Raw genomic sequence first — 13143 nt, 5'->3', positions numbered from 1 at the left:
TAATAATTTATAGTTCCTGGATATTTTTAGTATCATTATTCATAAGAAACATTTTTTAAAAAACATTGTGAAGTATGTTTGTTGCTATTCATCTGGCGACTTGGTAAAACCGTATTTTTTCTGTACATATTCGTTGATTTTTGACTTAGGACTAAGTCTCTAATTGGACAGCTGAAACTTAAAAGCTTCCTTTTGGTAATCTGGAACCAAATTGTTTTCCTCATGGAATTGAATATTTTATGTTAGTGCTTCTCTGATAAATCATTTCCTCAAAATTAATGTTTAATACAGTATAATGGCTAATTTTGAAGGCTAAACATAAATATTTTATAAAGGCCCTGGCGCGCTTTCAGTCATATGAGCTCAGTAGAGCTCCAGCCAAGAAAGGTCTCTGTGAGCCTTTCCACTCAGCCCATCCACCCTGAACGCAGAGGAGGGCTCTTCATTGGGTGGAAAATAGTGGATACTCTTTGCTATAGGCTCTTAGTATAAGACATTAATTAAGGAATGATTTGAAAAGTCAAAATCTTGTTCTACAAAGTCCCCTTCCTTCTATACATCTTCAGTGATTGTAGAAAAGAAATAAAGAGAAAATGGTATCCTTGGGGAACAACCATTTCTTTAAAAATTAGCTCAGCTCAGTTTACTTTGTATTACTCTTGTTCAGAAGTAATAGTAGTAATGTAATTCACTTTAAAAAACAATGCGGCCGTGTCGTTCACCTTTTATAACCGACCAGAGATGGAGGTATCTGTTTGCCTTCCTGTTGTGCAGGGTCTCAGCGCGTCACTGACAGTGACATCTCAGATTATGAGGTTGAGGACGGGATTGGCGTAGTTCCTCCAGGTGCGTGGTGGGGAGCACGGCCCTGCTTCCCTGTGCTTCTGTGCTCGATTCGCGCTGTCGGCTTCCAGACTTCTGCGGGAGACTGAACTGGAGATCTAGAGCACAGAGAAATCAGTAGTATATTATTCCATGGTGACTTGTGTTCCCAATTGTTAAGAAAGTATGAAATGGACTAGTAACTATTCATTAACATCCCGGTTTATTTAATTTAGTCAAGTTCTTCCTTAGACGCATGGCTAGCTAGGTTAAAATCATTATTTCACAGTGCTCTGAGCATCAGTGAACATACGACCTTCATTTTGAAAGGATATGGTTAATTTTCTTCAATAAAAATTCCATTCTCCTGTGTTTTATATTGTACATCTATGATTTTCCTCCTCTGTTTCTGAGATAATGTAGCCTTCCATGGAATATTCTGAGAACAGTGCATGGCAGGGCGCACAGTTGCATGAAGCATGGCTTAACTCCTAAGGCTTCTGTGATGTGTTCACCGCTGATTATACCTAGAATGTCGTATGTATGTTTTAAATAAGGAAATGCTTTAGAAAGATTCAATATTCATTTTAAGTCAACATCTTTTTGTCTGTAAGTTAGTAAAATTTTGGAGACATTGTGAAGTTCAAACCTCTCTTTCTTATCTGACTCTTTTGTCAGAAAGTCAGTAAATCCGAGTAGTGAAGGCTTATTTTCTTGGCACTAGTTCTGTACTATTTTCTTGATTTACTAATAAAAAGGAAGGAAATATTCATATAAGAAGAAATTAAAGTGAAAATCTTGGGAGGTATCAATATGAGTTATTAAAGGCCTTCCTCTACGACCATATTGACATGTGTCCGCTTAATTTATGTAATTTCTCAGATGGAGATGCCCTTAACTTGAGGGCAGTGATTTCAGTAATAAGTCAATAGACAGATTCCACACCAGTGTCTTAAGTTCACAATTTGGAGAGACATATATACAACTTCATTAACACGAGGAGAAAATTAAGGAGAGTTCTTTAAAATTAGGTTTCCTTTGCTCCCTATACGTCAGAGAAAATACAGTATTTAGTCACTGTGTAAAAGTACAGATGTTCTTGGAACAATAAACCTGCTATGCACGTCTGCATACCTGGATTCACTCTTTGATATCAGGCCATGAGTGGGAATTTTAAGTAATAGTGGATAATGTATTATATTTTGCTTTCTATTTTTATTTCTAAAAGGGTCATAATAACTAGAAAAATTCCCCACAGACACTTTCACACAAAATTTAGTAGATTATTGGTTTTTTATGCAATTGAAAGAGGAAGAGTGATTGTACGTTAAATCTTTTGGAATATTTAAATAGGAATCAGTTGATTCCTGGTAGGAAAGACATCAAACCTTTCTAACGAGAATTTTTGTCTATTAATCAGCCTTAATGTTGTTGTTACTGACTCATCTAAATAGAATTCACTTCTGTGACTGGCTCTCACATTTTATTCACCTAAAATTTCCTATTTTTTATGATGAGGCAGGACAGTCAATGAGTGAATTAATAAATGGCCAATTCAATAAATATGTGTACTAAAAGAGTGCATTTCTTCTGCTCTCCCTGAGGGATCACCTGGACAGCAGCCACCGTGGGAGTTAGGGGACCAACGGCGGGTGGGATTTGTGCTTGGACACCACCAAAGAGCCCCGAATCCTAAATATGTTCATGGTGCATTCTGAAATATGCCACGTCACGGTGTTCGCAAACATGTACAGTCTCTTGTATCTCACAGAAGCAGAGCCTAAACTGTCACTTAAAATAATATTCATTTTTATTTGCATGTAAAATGTAAGGAGGCAAACTTTTAATAGAATATAACTAATAAATTACATAACCCAAAAGCAATATTTTATGTTCCATAGTCTCTTCATAAATGAATAAAGGGTATAATGAAATTTATTTATATTTTCAGGTGTACTCTTCATTGATCCAAAATGGATATATAGCAACTTCTAAAGATACATGTATGTGGCAATATAATATAGCAAGTCACACAGTGATATACAATGCATTTTTTTTTTTTAAGAAAGACCATTTATTTATTTATGTATTTACTTTTGTGAGGAAGATCAGCCCTGAGCTAACATCTGTGCCAATCCTCCTCTTTTTGCTGAGGAAGACCAGCCCTGAGCTAGCATCTATTGCCAATCCTCCTCCTTTTTTTTTCCCCTTTTTCTCCCCAAAGCCCCAGTAGATAGTTGTATGTCATAGTTGCACATCCTTCTAGTTGCTGTATGTGGGATGCCGCCTCAGCGGCCAGACAAGTGGTGCGTCGGTGCGTGCCCGGGATCCGAACCCGTGCCACCAGTAGTGGAGCGGGAGCACTTAACCGCTAAGCCACTGGGCCTGCCCCCTACAATGCATTTTAAATAAAGAGGAAGGATTTGTTGGTAAAATAAGGGCAAGAAGCTAACATAAAGTGAGGGATAAGTTGCTAAACAAGCATGTTGATACATTGCTGTGTACTTTTAGAGGCTGAGTACAAAGTTGCTTCTGCATTTCCTGGCATCCACATGAAGAGAGATGTGTTTAGCTGTGGCCGCCAGTTCTACATATGTTGAATGCACTTAGTGAAGTTCCTGGTTGTATGTTTCCTGAAGAAGTTCAAAAGCTTCATTTAGATGTTCTACCTCAGCCGAATCTTAAATTTCTAACATGCTGGCTTTTCTAGAACCACAGAGTTCTGTGCTCTTGTTTGATGTATTTATCACCTTTCCCCACTTAGGGATCTAAGGTTCTGAGAGCAGTTGAGACCTCTAGAGCTTCTTTTTATTAACTTGATAGTTATCATAGCCTTATTATTGTTTAAAAAAGCTGTTTTAGCTGCTTAAGAAGAGTAAAAATAACCATATACAGAATGCCCTCATCTGAGGCGAGGCATCTGACAACCTCAACTTTACAGAGCTTTATTGCAAATTCGGAAAACAGAAAAAAACCTGCAACTTGTAACTTTGAGCTGATGAAAACATTGAGATAAGCATCAAGTAGCAATTCCCTACCACTTTTTTTGGAAGGTAGAGTACATGTTGTCAACAATAAATTACACATAATGTGAAGAAAACCAGACTATTGTAAAAAGCAGACAAAGAATTATGAATGCATATTAGGATAGAGTAAAAAAGACATTAATTTTTATCTAAATACAGAGAATCCAAGAAAAAAAAATAGTTGTACCCTTTTAACAGCAAGATGCCTAAATTCTCTGCAAGTTATTTCATAGTAATTAATTATACCAAGTCTGAAAGTTCTATTTATATACCTTGAATATCCATTGAAATCTTGAAATGGTGTTCCCAATTCAATATTGACCTTCCATAATTATTGTGTAATTGAGACCCAAATGTTATCAAATGATACCAAATGGTAATTTAAAATGTTTATGTAATTCAGACCTTGAATTAATTATCTTTAATAATAGCCACCGTTTTTTATAATGAACTGTGAAATAAATTCATTACATGTAAATTTATTTTGTCTCTTTCTAGACTTAATATTACAATTTATACATCTGAACAACATAAAACTTTTTTCTACACGAAACTCAAATAATAGCTTAATTGCTATTATTTTGGTAATAAAATGAAGTATATGAAATTATAAATTACAACATTTATGGTTCTCTTGGTGATTATTCTGATGTGTTTAGAGAGAGGCAAAATGGTTGAGCTTCTTTGGTCTCAATATTGTCAAATTGTACTTTATGAAATGTTTAAAGACCTTCTTTAAGTTTTAAAGCTCAGTCATGTGATCATAAAGTCACATCAAATGAACTCTTGGGGAATATTAGTCTACCTTTAATAATGATGTTTTGTGGCATATTTTAAAAATAATGTGGGAGTTATCAAGTAAATAAATGACAACAGTTCAAGCTGCCCAGTTAAATTTTATGTGTTTGTGATTCATGTACATTGTATGCAGTTGTAAATATAATTATTTTTCCTTTGGCCACAGAATTTTTTTATTTTCCTTCCCATAATAGCAAACAATGACCCTTGTTAAAAAATTTTAATTAAACTATTACTATGGGTTTGAGATTACTATTTTATCTTAACTAAATCAGAGATGATATAAACCTTTTTACTTCAAGGGAGAATGACTTTTAGAATTTATTTTTAGTTGCAACTATGTTAACTGTATTAACTTAATTATGTTACTAATTAGCACATTTGTGTGGCAGTCTCCGATGTGTGGGGTAGATTCCATGATTAGTTATTTTTCTCTGCATTCCTGCCACAGTCATCTCACTCATACACTATTTTTATTTGAAAATTGCAGCATTATCTGTGGTTTGCAAAATTCGTGATCAGTATTTGTAATAGCAAAGAGTTGCTACTCTTCTTTTTTAATTAAAATTGGTATGATATCATTTTAATGTTCTTATTAGTGAAGCCATCTAAATCAAACTAAAATAATTTATGCTCTGGAAGAAAAATTAAAATTTAAAAAGACGCCAAATTTCTGAGCATTGACTTTATATTAACTAGTTCACTGTCAAGTGCTTGATTTGTGTTGCTGAAAAGTCACTAACTCGTTCATTCTTTAAATTAAAATGGCATCGCAACTCATCATCCTGTCTGAGGCATCACCTGTCACATTCATATTCTGCATCTCCGTGGTCCCTCTGAGCCCAGCTGTAACCTGTTCTCATGCATGTATCTGATATACTCTGTGTGCGTATACTGAATACTTAGGAAGATGAGGCTGACGATGCTGATTGCATGGCTTTAGTCTTAGTAGGTCAGTGGCTGCTTTAGGTATAATTTGACGTCTCCCCATGAATGTTCACATCATAGAAGAATACTGAATGTTTTTTTGTGTCTGCCCTTGCCAGTAGGTTACAGGTCTAGTGCTAGAGAGAGTAAGTCCACGACACTAACTGTGCCGGAACAGCAGAGGGCAGCCCACCACCGCTCAAGGTCCGTGTCTCCTCACCGGGGCGACGACCAAGGCCGGCCACGCTCGCGTTTACCCAATGTGCCCTTACAGAGGTAGGCTTAGATGTTGGCTCAGCGCCCCTGACACACCTCTTTATTGTGATACAATGTAAACTGCCACAGCACTCTGACTGGGATGAAATCATGCTTTGGTCAATCAAGTTATTTTTTTCAGAATCATTTGTAGGCAAAATGCCTTTGTATTAATTGCCCAACCTATGCAACATTCTGTTCTTTAATTTCAAGAAATTCCCCCAGGGAGTGGAAGATGTTATGTCCCAAGCACTGCTTTTGAATAACTGTCTTGTATTCTGTTTGCTAGTTTCTCTCCTTTTAGGAGAACTTGTATGGTTGTGAATCAGACCTGTGGAGAGAAGTGGCAGAGAGGATAAGGTTAAGAGGCAGAATGTATTTTTAAGAAATTTGAGATTGTCTCTTTGAAGCACTTTAAATGCTTGGAAAAGCATATAAACCACAAGTGCTGTAGTGCTCCACTTCATCTGTCCCTGAAATACACTCTGAGATTTTGATTAAATGTGCAGATGAAATCATGGTCCTTTTTTGATAGAGGTTGGAGGAATGGGGCTTAGGCCCACCCCTCATAGGGAAAGGGTACCTTTAGCCCATTGACAAGATGGGTATTTAGTTATGATGCCAACAATTTTCAACCCATGTCAGTTGCTTGCCAATTACTGTCAAACTTTCTCTGTTAGTCTTTCAGCCTGTTTTGGGAAGATGATACCCTTTGATGTGTATGAATTTTTGTAATCATTTTAGGAGTTTAGATGAAATTCATCCAACAAGAAGGTCACGTTCTCCAACCAGACACCATGATGCCTCCCGAAGCCCAGTTGATCACAGATCCAGAGATGTGGATAGTCAGTATTTATCAGAACAAGACAGGTATTTGTCCAAATTATGATCTCAACGTTGTACACTTTTCTGTGCTCTGTTTTAATATGATAGATAGCTCAGCATAGTACATTAGAGAGTCAAAGTATGTCGTTGCTCAAAACTGAACTTCTGTCAAAGAACAACTTAAGATATTCTTATAGAAATGCAACTCTGGGAAATATTTGACTAACATCATATTGTCATAATATGTGCATTTTTTTTTTACAAAATCAAAATTCGTTTTTAGCCAGTTTTAAATGTACAGCTTGTTTTTTAACTAAGATACTAACCTAAATTATAGGAGGGAGCCTACATAAGCGATTTTCAAATATTTTATTTTTTGTGGGTTGCAGTCTTTGGTATATTATTTATGTAATTATAAAAATATGTTTTCTATGTAATTAAAAATTTTGGATACAGGTCATCTGAAAGACAGTTAACATTGCAGTTTCTGTGAGAACTTTCACACTAAGTTTTTTATATGCCTACTTTTCATAAAATGTATTTCCATAAAGTGTCTATAAGGTACAAAATATTGAGATGAATTCTTTCTGATATGAATGTGTACTTAAGTTTAGTTCTGCATTTATTTATGAACAAGTACTTCCTGGACACAGTTACTAAAAATCTACATTATGACGTGATTATTCTACATGCCCACAGACTTTCTTCTCCTCTAAGGAACCACATACCTGTACAGTATGCCTGACCACAGGCTCAAGATCTAACTGAGATTTTTTTTTTTTTTTTTTGTGAGGAGATCAGCCCTGTGCTAACATCCGCCAATCCTCCTCTTTTTTTGCTGAGGAAGACGGCCCTGGGCTAACATCTGTGCCCATCTTCCTCCACTTTATATGGGATGCCGCCACAGCATGGCTTGCCAAGCAGTGCATCGGTGCGCGCCCGGGATCCGAACCAGCGAACCCCGGGCCGCCGCAGCGGAGCGCGCGCAGTTAACCGCTTGCGCCACCGGGCCGGCCCCTAACTGAGATTTTTTAATGCCCACCTTGTTGAATATTCTCTTCTGTCTCTTTGGAGTGGAGAAACTTTCAGGGAGGAGTATGGAAATGATAGTGGTGCTAAATGATGGCCTTTCTGCCATGTAGTCAGGGACACAGAACTCGAATGGAGCGTCTTTCCTGTCTGATTGTCACCCTGCTGTGACCTTCCAGAGAGTGGGTCCTGGGACAGGGAACTCTCTGAGGAATAGGGTCCACACTGCTCAGCCTGCGTGGAGTTGAGTGAGGGCCACTTTGTCAGCATTCGTGGGACCACCGTGAATTTAGGTGAGGAGGGAAGACAAAGGACTTCTTGACCAGGGCATTCAATAGAGTGAAATTAATTTGAGTGTAGAAAAAGTATCAATTTTAAAATAAAACAATCCTAATCAAGTATATTCTTGTTGGTTAAGAGGAAACATGGTATGTGATATTGCATTTTCACTGGCTCTAAAAGCCAAGAAAACTATCATGCATTAAGTTGCTAAAAAGAAATAAAAAATTTTAGGGTTCCCATGATTATCAGAAAGGCCAGATTTTTAGGCCTTTTAAAAGTTATTAAAATACCCAAGTGTCTAGAATTGGAAATAGATTTCTGTCTTATCTGTGGATGGTTTAGTTTAGTTCTATTTTGTTTTAATATTCTGTAAAATCACTTAGAAATAAAATAGCAAATCAACACCATCTAGGTCTTCGACCGTAATGTTTGTACTTTATTGTTTAAATTTTTAAAAATACTGTCATGTTTATTTTTGTTTAACCTCTCAAGCAGATATGCTAGTGCAGACAATCTGGTTTCTTCCCTTTTCATGTTTTCATCGGCATACCATTGGCATAACCGCGTCATTTAATGCCTCATCCTTTATCTGTTCCACTCACCACCATCCTGTCCGTGCAGTGAGCTTCTCATGCTGCCCAGGGCAAAACGAGGACGCAGTGCAGAGTGCCTCCATACGACCAGGTAAATGCAGGGACTGGCGAGGGTGACTGTGCGTGCTGACTTTCCATCCTTTGACCCTTCCGTCTCTCCCTGAGTGGTGCTGTTACACATACGTCAGATTAACGTCCGGAGTATTCAAAATTTGTTCTGTTTCATATGGAGGTTGTGGAAAAGGTTCCAAATATATTTTAATTCTGATCCAGGCAGATGACTTTTCTGTCTGTATATTCAAAATCCAGAGACCGATGAGCCTCCCTCCGTGGAACTGCTCAGATGTTCCTAGAACTGAGGGACCGACTTTTGCTGTGCTCGCGGGGAGCAGCTCCCCCGAGACACGCACGCCTGTCTAGTCACCAGGGGTCTGATCTGTGCCTGGCAGCTTTGTGTTTTCACAACTATAAGTTTGCTTTGTTTTAGCTTTTTTTATTTCCTCGTTTCCTTTATTTCCTAAAATCTACTGTTTATACTCTGTTTGCTTTTAATAAAATCTTTACTGGTTCATTTTTAACGGCTGAGCTTCAGCATCCTTCTTGACACAGAGTAAGGATATGGACCTGTTAACTTCTAGACCCTCCCTCCGTCCTCTGCCAGTTCAGAAATGCGACAACACAAACCTTCCCTTAAAGGTGTGTAACCACCCGAAGCCTCTCTAAGGATGAGAGAAAAGAGGACGTAATATTCTCCTCTGAACTAGAGCTTAGAGTGTGATGCTTTGTTTTTGTCTCGTTACATCTTAGATGTCAAAGAAGTAAATCCTCTTACAGATTACTCGTAAATACAGTCTGCAGGTGTTCATTGCCGGTTGAGAGTTAACGGAAGGTCAGGAAGTGGCAGGTCAGTGAGGCAGCAACACGCAGACAGACTCTTGCAAGTGTTTTGGCCAATAAGAAGGAAATGGGAAAGAGAAGGAGGGAGCTGTGACTGGAAACCCTCGATCTGGACGAGTGCAGGAGGGACGGTGTCCTGGGCATGCGTGGTCTGGTCGGTGAGGCAGACGTGATCACACTGATGAGAATCAGCTGCCCTCTGGTGACCACTGCCGCCTTTGCTTGTAGCGCCACAGGAGAAAGCGAGGAAATGTTAGCTCTGATGTGAACTGGGGAAAAATATAAAATCATAAATCTTGTAAAAGTCAACTCAAATTCTTTATATGCTCAACTGTCCAGGCTTACTATTGGTTGTCCTGACACGTATTTTAATAGGAATGATTTGTTCACAAATTCAGAAAGTTTTCTCACAGTCCTGCTGACGTGACTACAAGTGTAAAAAACCAAACGAAGAACTGTGCATTCGTTAGGCGCTGGTGTGTGCCTGGTGCCCAGCATGTGGGTGTGCCTCACGCCCTCCAACCAGCGGCCCGAATGGAATCGCTGATACACTGTTTTCTTCCCTGGTATTCCACCTCTAAAGGTGAGGTATCAGGATATGGACAACAGGATATACTAGGAGTCTCATCATTCGTTCCATCTTATCTGCAAAATACAGCATATCATATTCACTTGGAACTTTTAAGAATAAAATTTGAGGATTTATTACTTTCCAGTAAACAGGAAAATAACATTCATGGAGAACCGAGCGCAGTGTTAAGTATTGAATGTACTTTATCTCAGTTTCCTGACAGTAATTTATATCATATGAATATTGCTATCCTCATTTTACAGATGAGGAAAGATGCTAAGAAAGTTTAATTTGATAGGTAATAGAGCAAAGATTCAAAATCAAGTCTATTTGATGTTTTCCACTAAACTAGTTTTTCCAAAAATACTTTCTGAGTAGTTGGTCCTGTGCAGTCTTCCACCAATTAAAAAATTCTGTGAGTCAAACAGATTTTGGAAAGTTTGCAAGTTAGAGCCCCTCCCTGGAGATTTATATGCACAGCGTATTAAGGTCACGTGCTAAAGAAATCTGTTTCACGTGGTTTAATCCATCTCCCGCACGTTATTTAACCATCAACCTGTTCTGAGAGAGCGGTGTGGTACAGAAAGTGCTGTGGCTGCCTTGCTAGGTCCTGGATGCTTTACACCTTTATCTCATTTAATCCCCCAGCATCCCTGTTAAGTACTGTTATTTCCCCCCTATTTAGGTGCAGAAAAAGGCTTAAGGACGTGACCTGCATTACCCAGGCTCACAGCCAATAAGAGGCAAAGCCGAGGCTGTAGCTCAGACCTTCATTCTATGAATTATGTGCTATTTTCCTTTCTGTGTCCCTTTCTGTCCCTTGTTGGAATGTTACTGAAAAGCATCACTTTTGAACCAATTGCTTAGAAAAGTTATAGAGCAGCCTGTTACTGAAGATATTTGCCTATAAGGATTGAAAAGAAGACTCCGTTGTCTATAAAGCAGGCTGAATCCTTTGTTTCAGTAAAATTGTCCTCAATTCGTGCTGGGACATGGTGCTCTAATATGTTTATTAAACTGAAGCTTTAAGAGGTTTCCTTTGACTTGACCATTAGAATAAAAATGAGTGAACCTTGGGTGTTGTATAATTAGGATCTTCTCAGCAAATGTTTGTTCCCTTCCCGATTAATCACACTTTAATGTAAGCCAAAATGAGCAATGGATTTTCATAATCAGCAATTAAATTTATGGAAACATTAGTATATTATCAAAAATTAACAATTGGCTGGAGCTAGTTGGCCCTTGGTGGTGTGGGGCAGTCCAGAAGCCCTCACAGATTTACCATTTTCTGCCGAATCAGAGTTCATCTTCTGGTGCACCTGAGGCCCGTCTCACCGGATTTCCAGTGGTGAATTTCCTGGTGATTGGATTTGGATCCAGAGCTGCTAAAGGGAAGAGCCTGCTCCACTAGATCACTTGTTGGTCCCTTGCTCTTTCCTTCCTTTACCGCAATCCAGTACCATGATCAACCTTGTCCCGTAATGCTGGTCAGCTCTTTACTGGTTATTAGAATGTTAACTTTTATTCATATTTTAATTCCCAAATTCCATAAATTATTCGGTTAGTACTTTCAGCTATGAGTTGTTTACTTCCATAGGAGCAGGTATAATTTTAAATCAGAGATTGAATAGTAAATTTAAATATTGGTTAATTCATGGAGTTTAGTTAGCAGATATTTTTCAAATTAAGGCAATTAAATTAAAATTTTGAGTCTTTATCTTAATTATGAAGACAGATGCTTATGGTCTCATATTTTAGTAATTGTAATCCTACTTTCAAATAATTACTGTGGTTCTTCTGAGAAAAAATCAAAAGCTCCATCTAGGTTTGTAGCTTTATATGGGCCTCCTACATTTTTCATATCCTGGTAAAATTTGCTTCATGTGTATTTTTCTGTTTCCTGCTGCTTGTGTGGCCACGTTCCAGACACCTTGTTAGGCACTATAAAACATTACCACCCAGGATGCCTTTGTTAGAGACCAGTTCTCACTGGAGTATTTACAGGTAAGGTCATAGTGAGTCCCAGAGATACTCGCGTCCCTCATCCTTTGCCTGTTAAAAATAGCCAGTTTACGTTCTAATGAAGTTTTAACATTTCCTCTTGAAATTAATCATAAACAGAGAAACATTACATTAGTGGTATCTAGAAATGGTTTAATTATAAAACTTATGAATTCTAGAGTATTTCTCTAAATTAAATCTACTTGCTCAAATATCAGAATTCTTAGTTGTCTGTCATTTATTTGTTGTTTTACTAGTTGATTTTAATTGTGATAATTAATTTTATGTTAATTTATTTTTGGATAATTTTAATTTGCGAAGCTCAATTCTGCCTGCACATGCTAAAACCAGACCAGTGACTAGACAGGCTCTCTCCCCCCATCACGAATGCTCTACCTGGGAGTACTGAGAGGTACTGAGGAGATACTGGCTAGGTAAGAGCCCGGGAAGTCCTGCCCTCCACCTCCCCGTCCAGTGCTGTGAGCCAGACTAGCTGAGCTGTGCACTTTTTCTCCCCCAATGTCCTTCATTTCGTTTTGGTGTGGCATCTGTTCTTGGTAATGGAGTTTTAGGCATTTTGTTTTAGTGCTTTCTGTACCTAGTTTTTCCAAAAGTAGGTGTGATTTAGTCTCATTTTTCAGTCTGAGACCCTTTTTAAAAAATTATGCAAAGCAATTCAAGCATAATCTTTGTTTAGTTTCTTTTTCTAAACAAGAGTTTGCACTGTCCTCCTGTCGGCTCTCACCCCCGTGACTGAGTGGCAGTGGTTCTGCGTTTGTGTGGAGGGGATGTGGTGTGTGCTCTGCTCTCTAACGTGGTCTTCCTCTCTGTCTCCTTGTCTTTCTCTTCTACCGCTGGATGCAATGCTCTGGCTCTAGTGAACTGCAGCCCTCGCTTGACAGGGCTAGGAGTGCTAGTACCAACTGCTTGAGACCAGACACTAGTTTGCATTCACCAGAACGAGAAAGGTATAAAGACTTTCTTAATTTCCTTCATTTGTACCAGTGACTTTTTCCAACACTGTTTTGTGTCATGTGATCTCACAGCTCTGTTCATCCACGCTCACTCTGCTGGCTGTCTCCATTTTCCTCTGTCGCACTCGTCTGTGCAGAGATAC

The 13143-nt window shown here is 38.4% G+C and overlaps 1 protein-coding gene across 1 annotated transcript in view; it reads left to right on the top strand.

The window, feature by feature from the left end:
• Positions 1-13143, top strand: part of RIMS1 (regulating synaptic membrane exocytosis 1) — a 445223-nt gene that overhangs the window by 314791 nt on the left and 117289 nt on the right. The window contains 8 exon segments of the mRNA XM_058554050.1: positions 775-846; positions 5693-5849; positions 6573-6698; positions 8586-8648; positions 11952-12029; positions 12348-12421; positions 12424-12460; positions 12905-12994. Of these exon segments, the coding sequence (XP_058410033.1) occupies positions 775-846; positions 5693-5849; positions 6573-6698; positions 8586-8648; positions 11952-12029; positions 12348-12421; positions 12424-12460; positions 12905-12994 (697 nt within the window).

Source organism: Diceros bicornis, chromosome 14, assembly GCF_020826845.1.
Source record: "Diceros bicornis minor isolate mBicDic1 chromosome 14, mDicBic1.mat.cur, whole genome shotgun sequence".
Taxonomy (NCBI): Eukaryota; Metazoa; Chordata; class Mammalia; order Perissodactyla; family Rhinocerotidae; genus Diceros; species Diceros bicornis.
The sequence above is the reverse complement of the archived record's forward strand: the minus strand, read 5'-3'. Positions and strand labels throughout refer to the sequence as shown.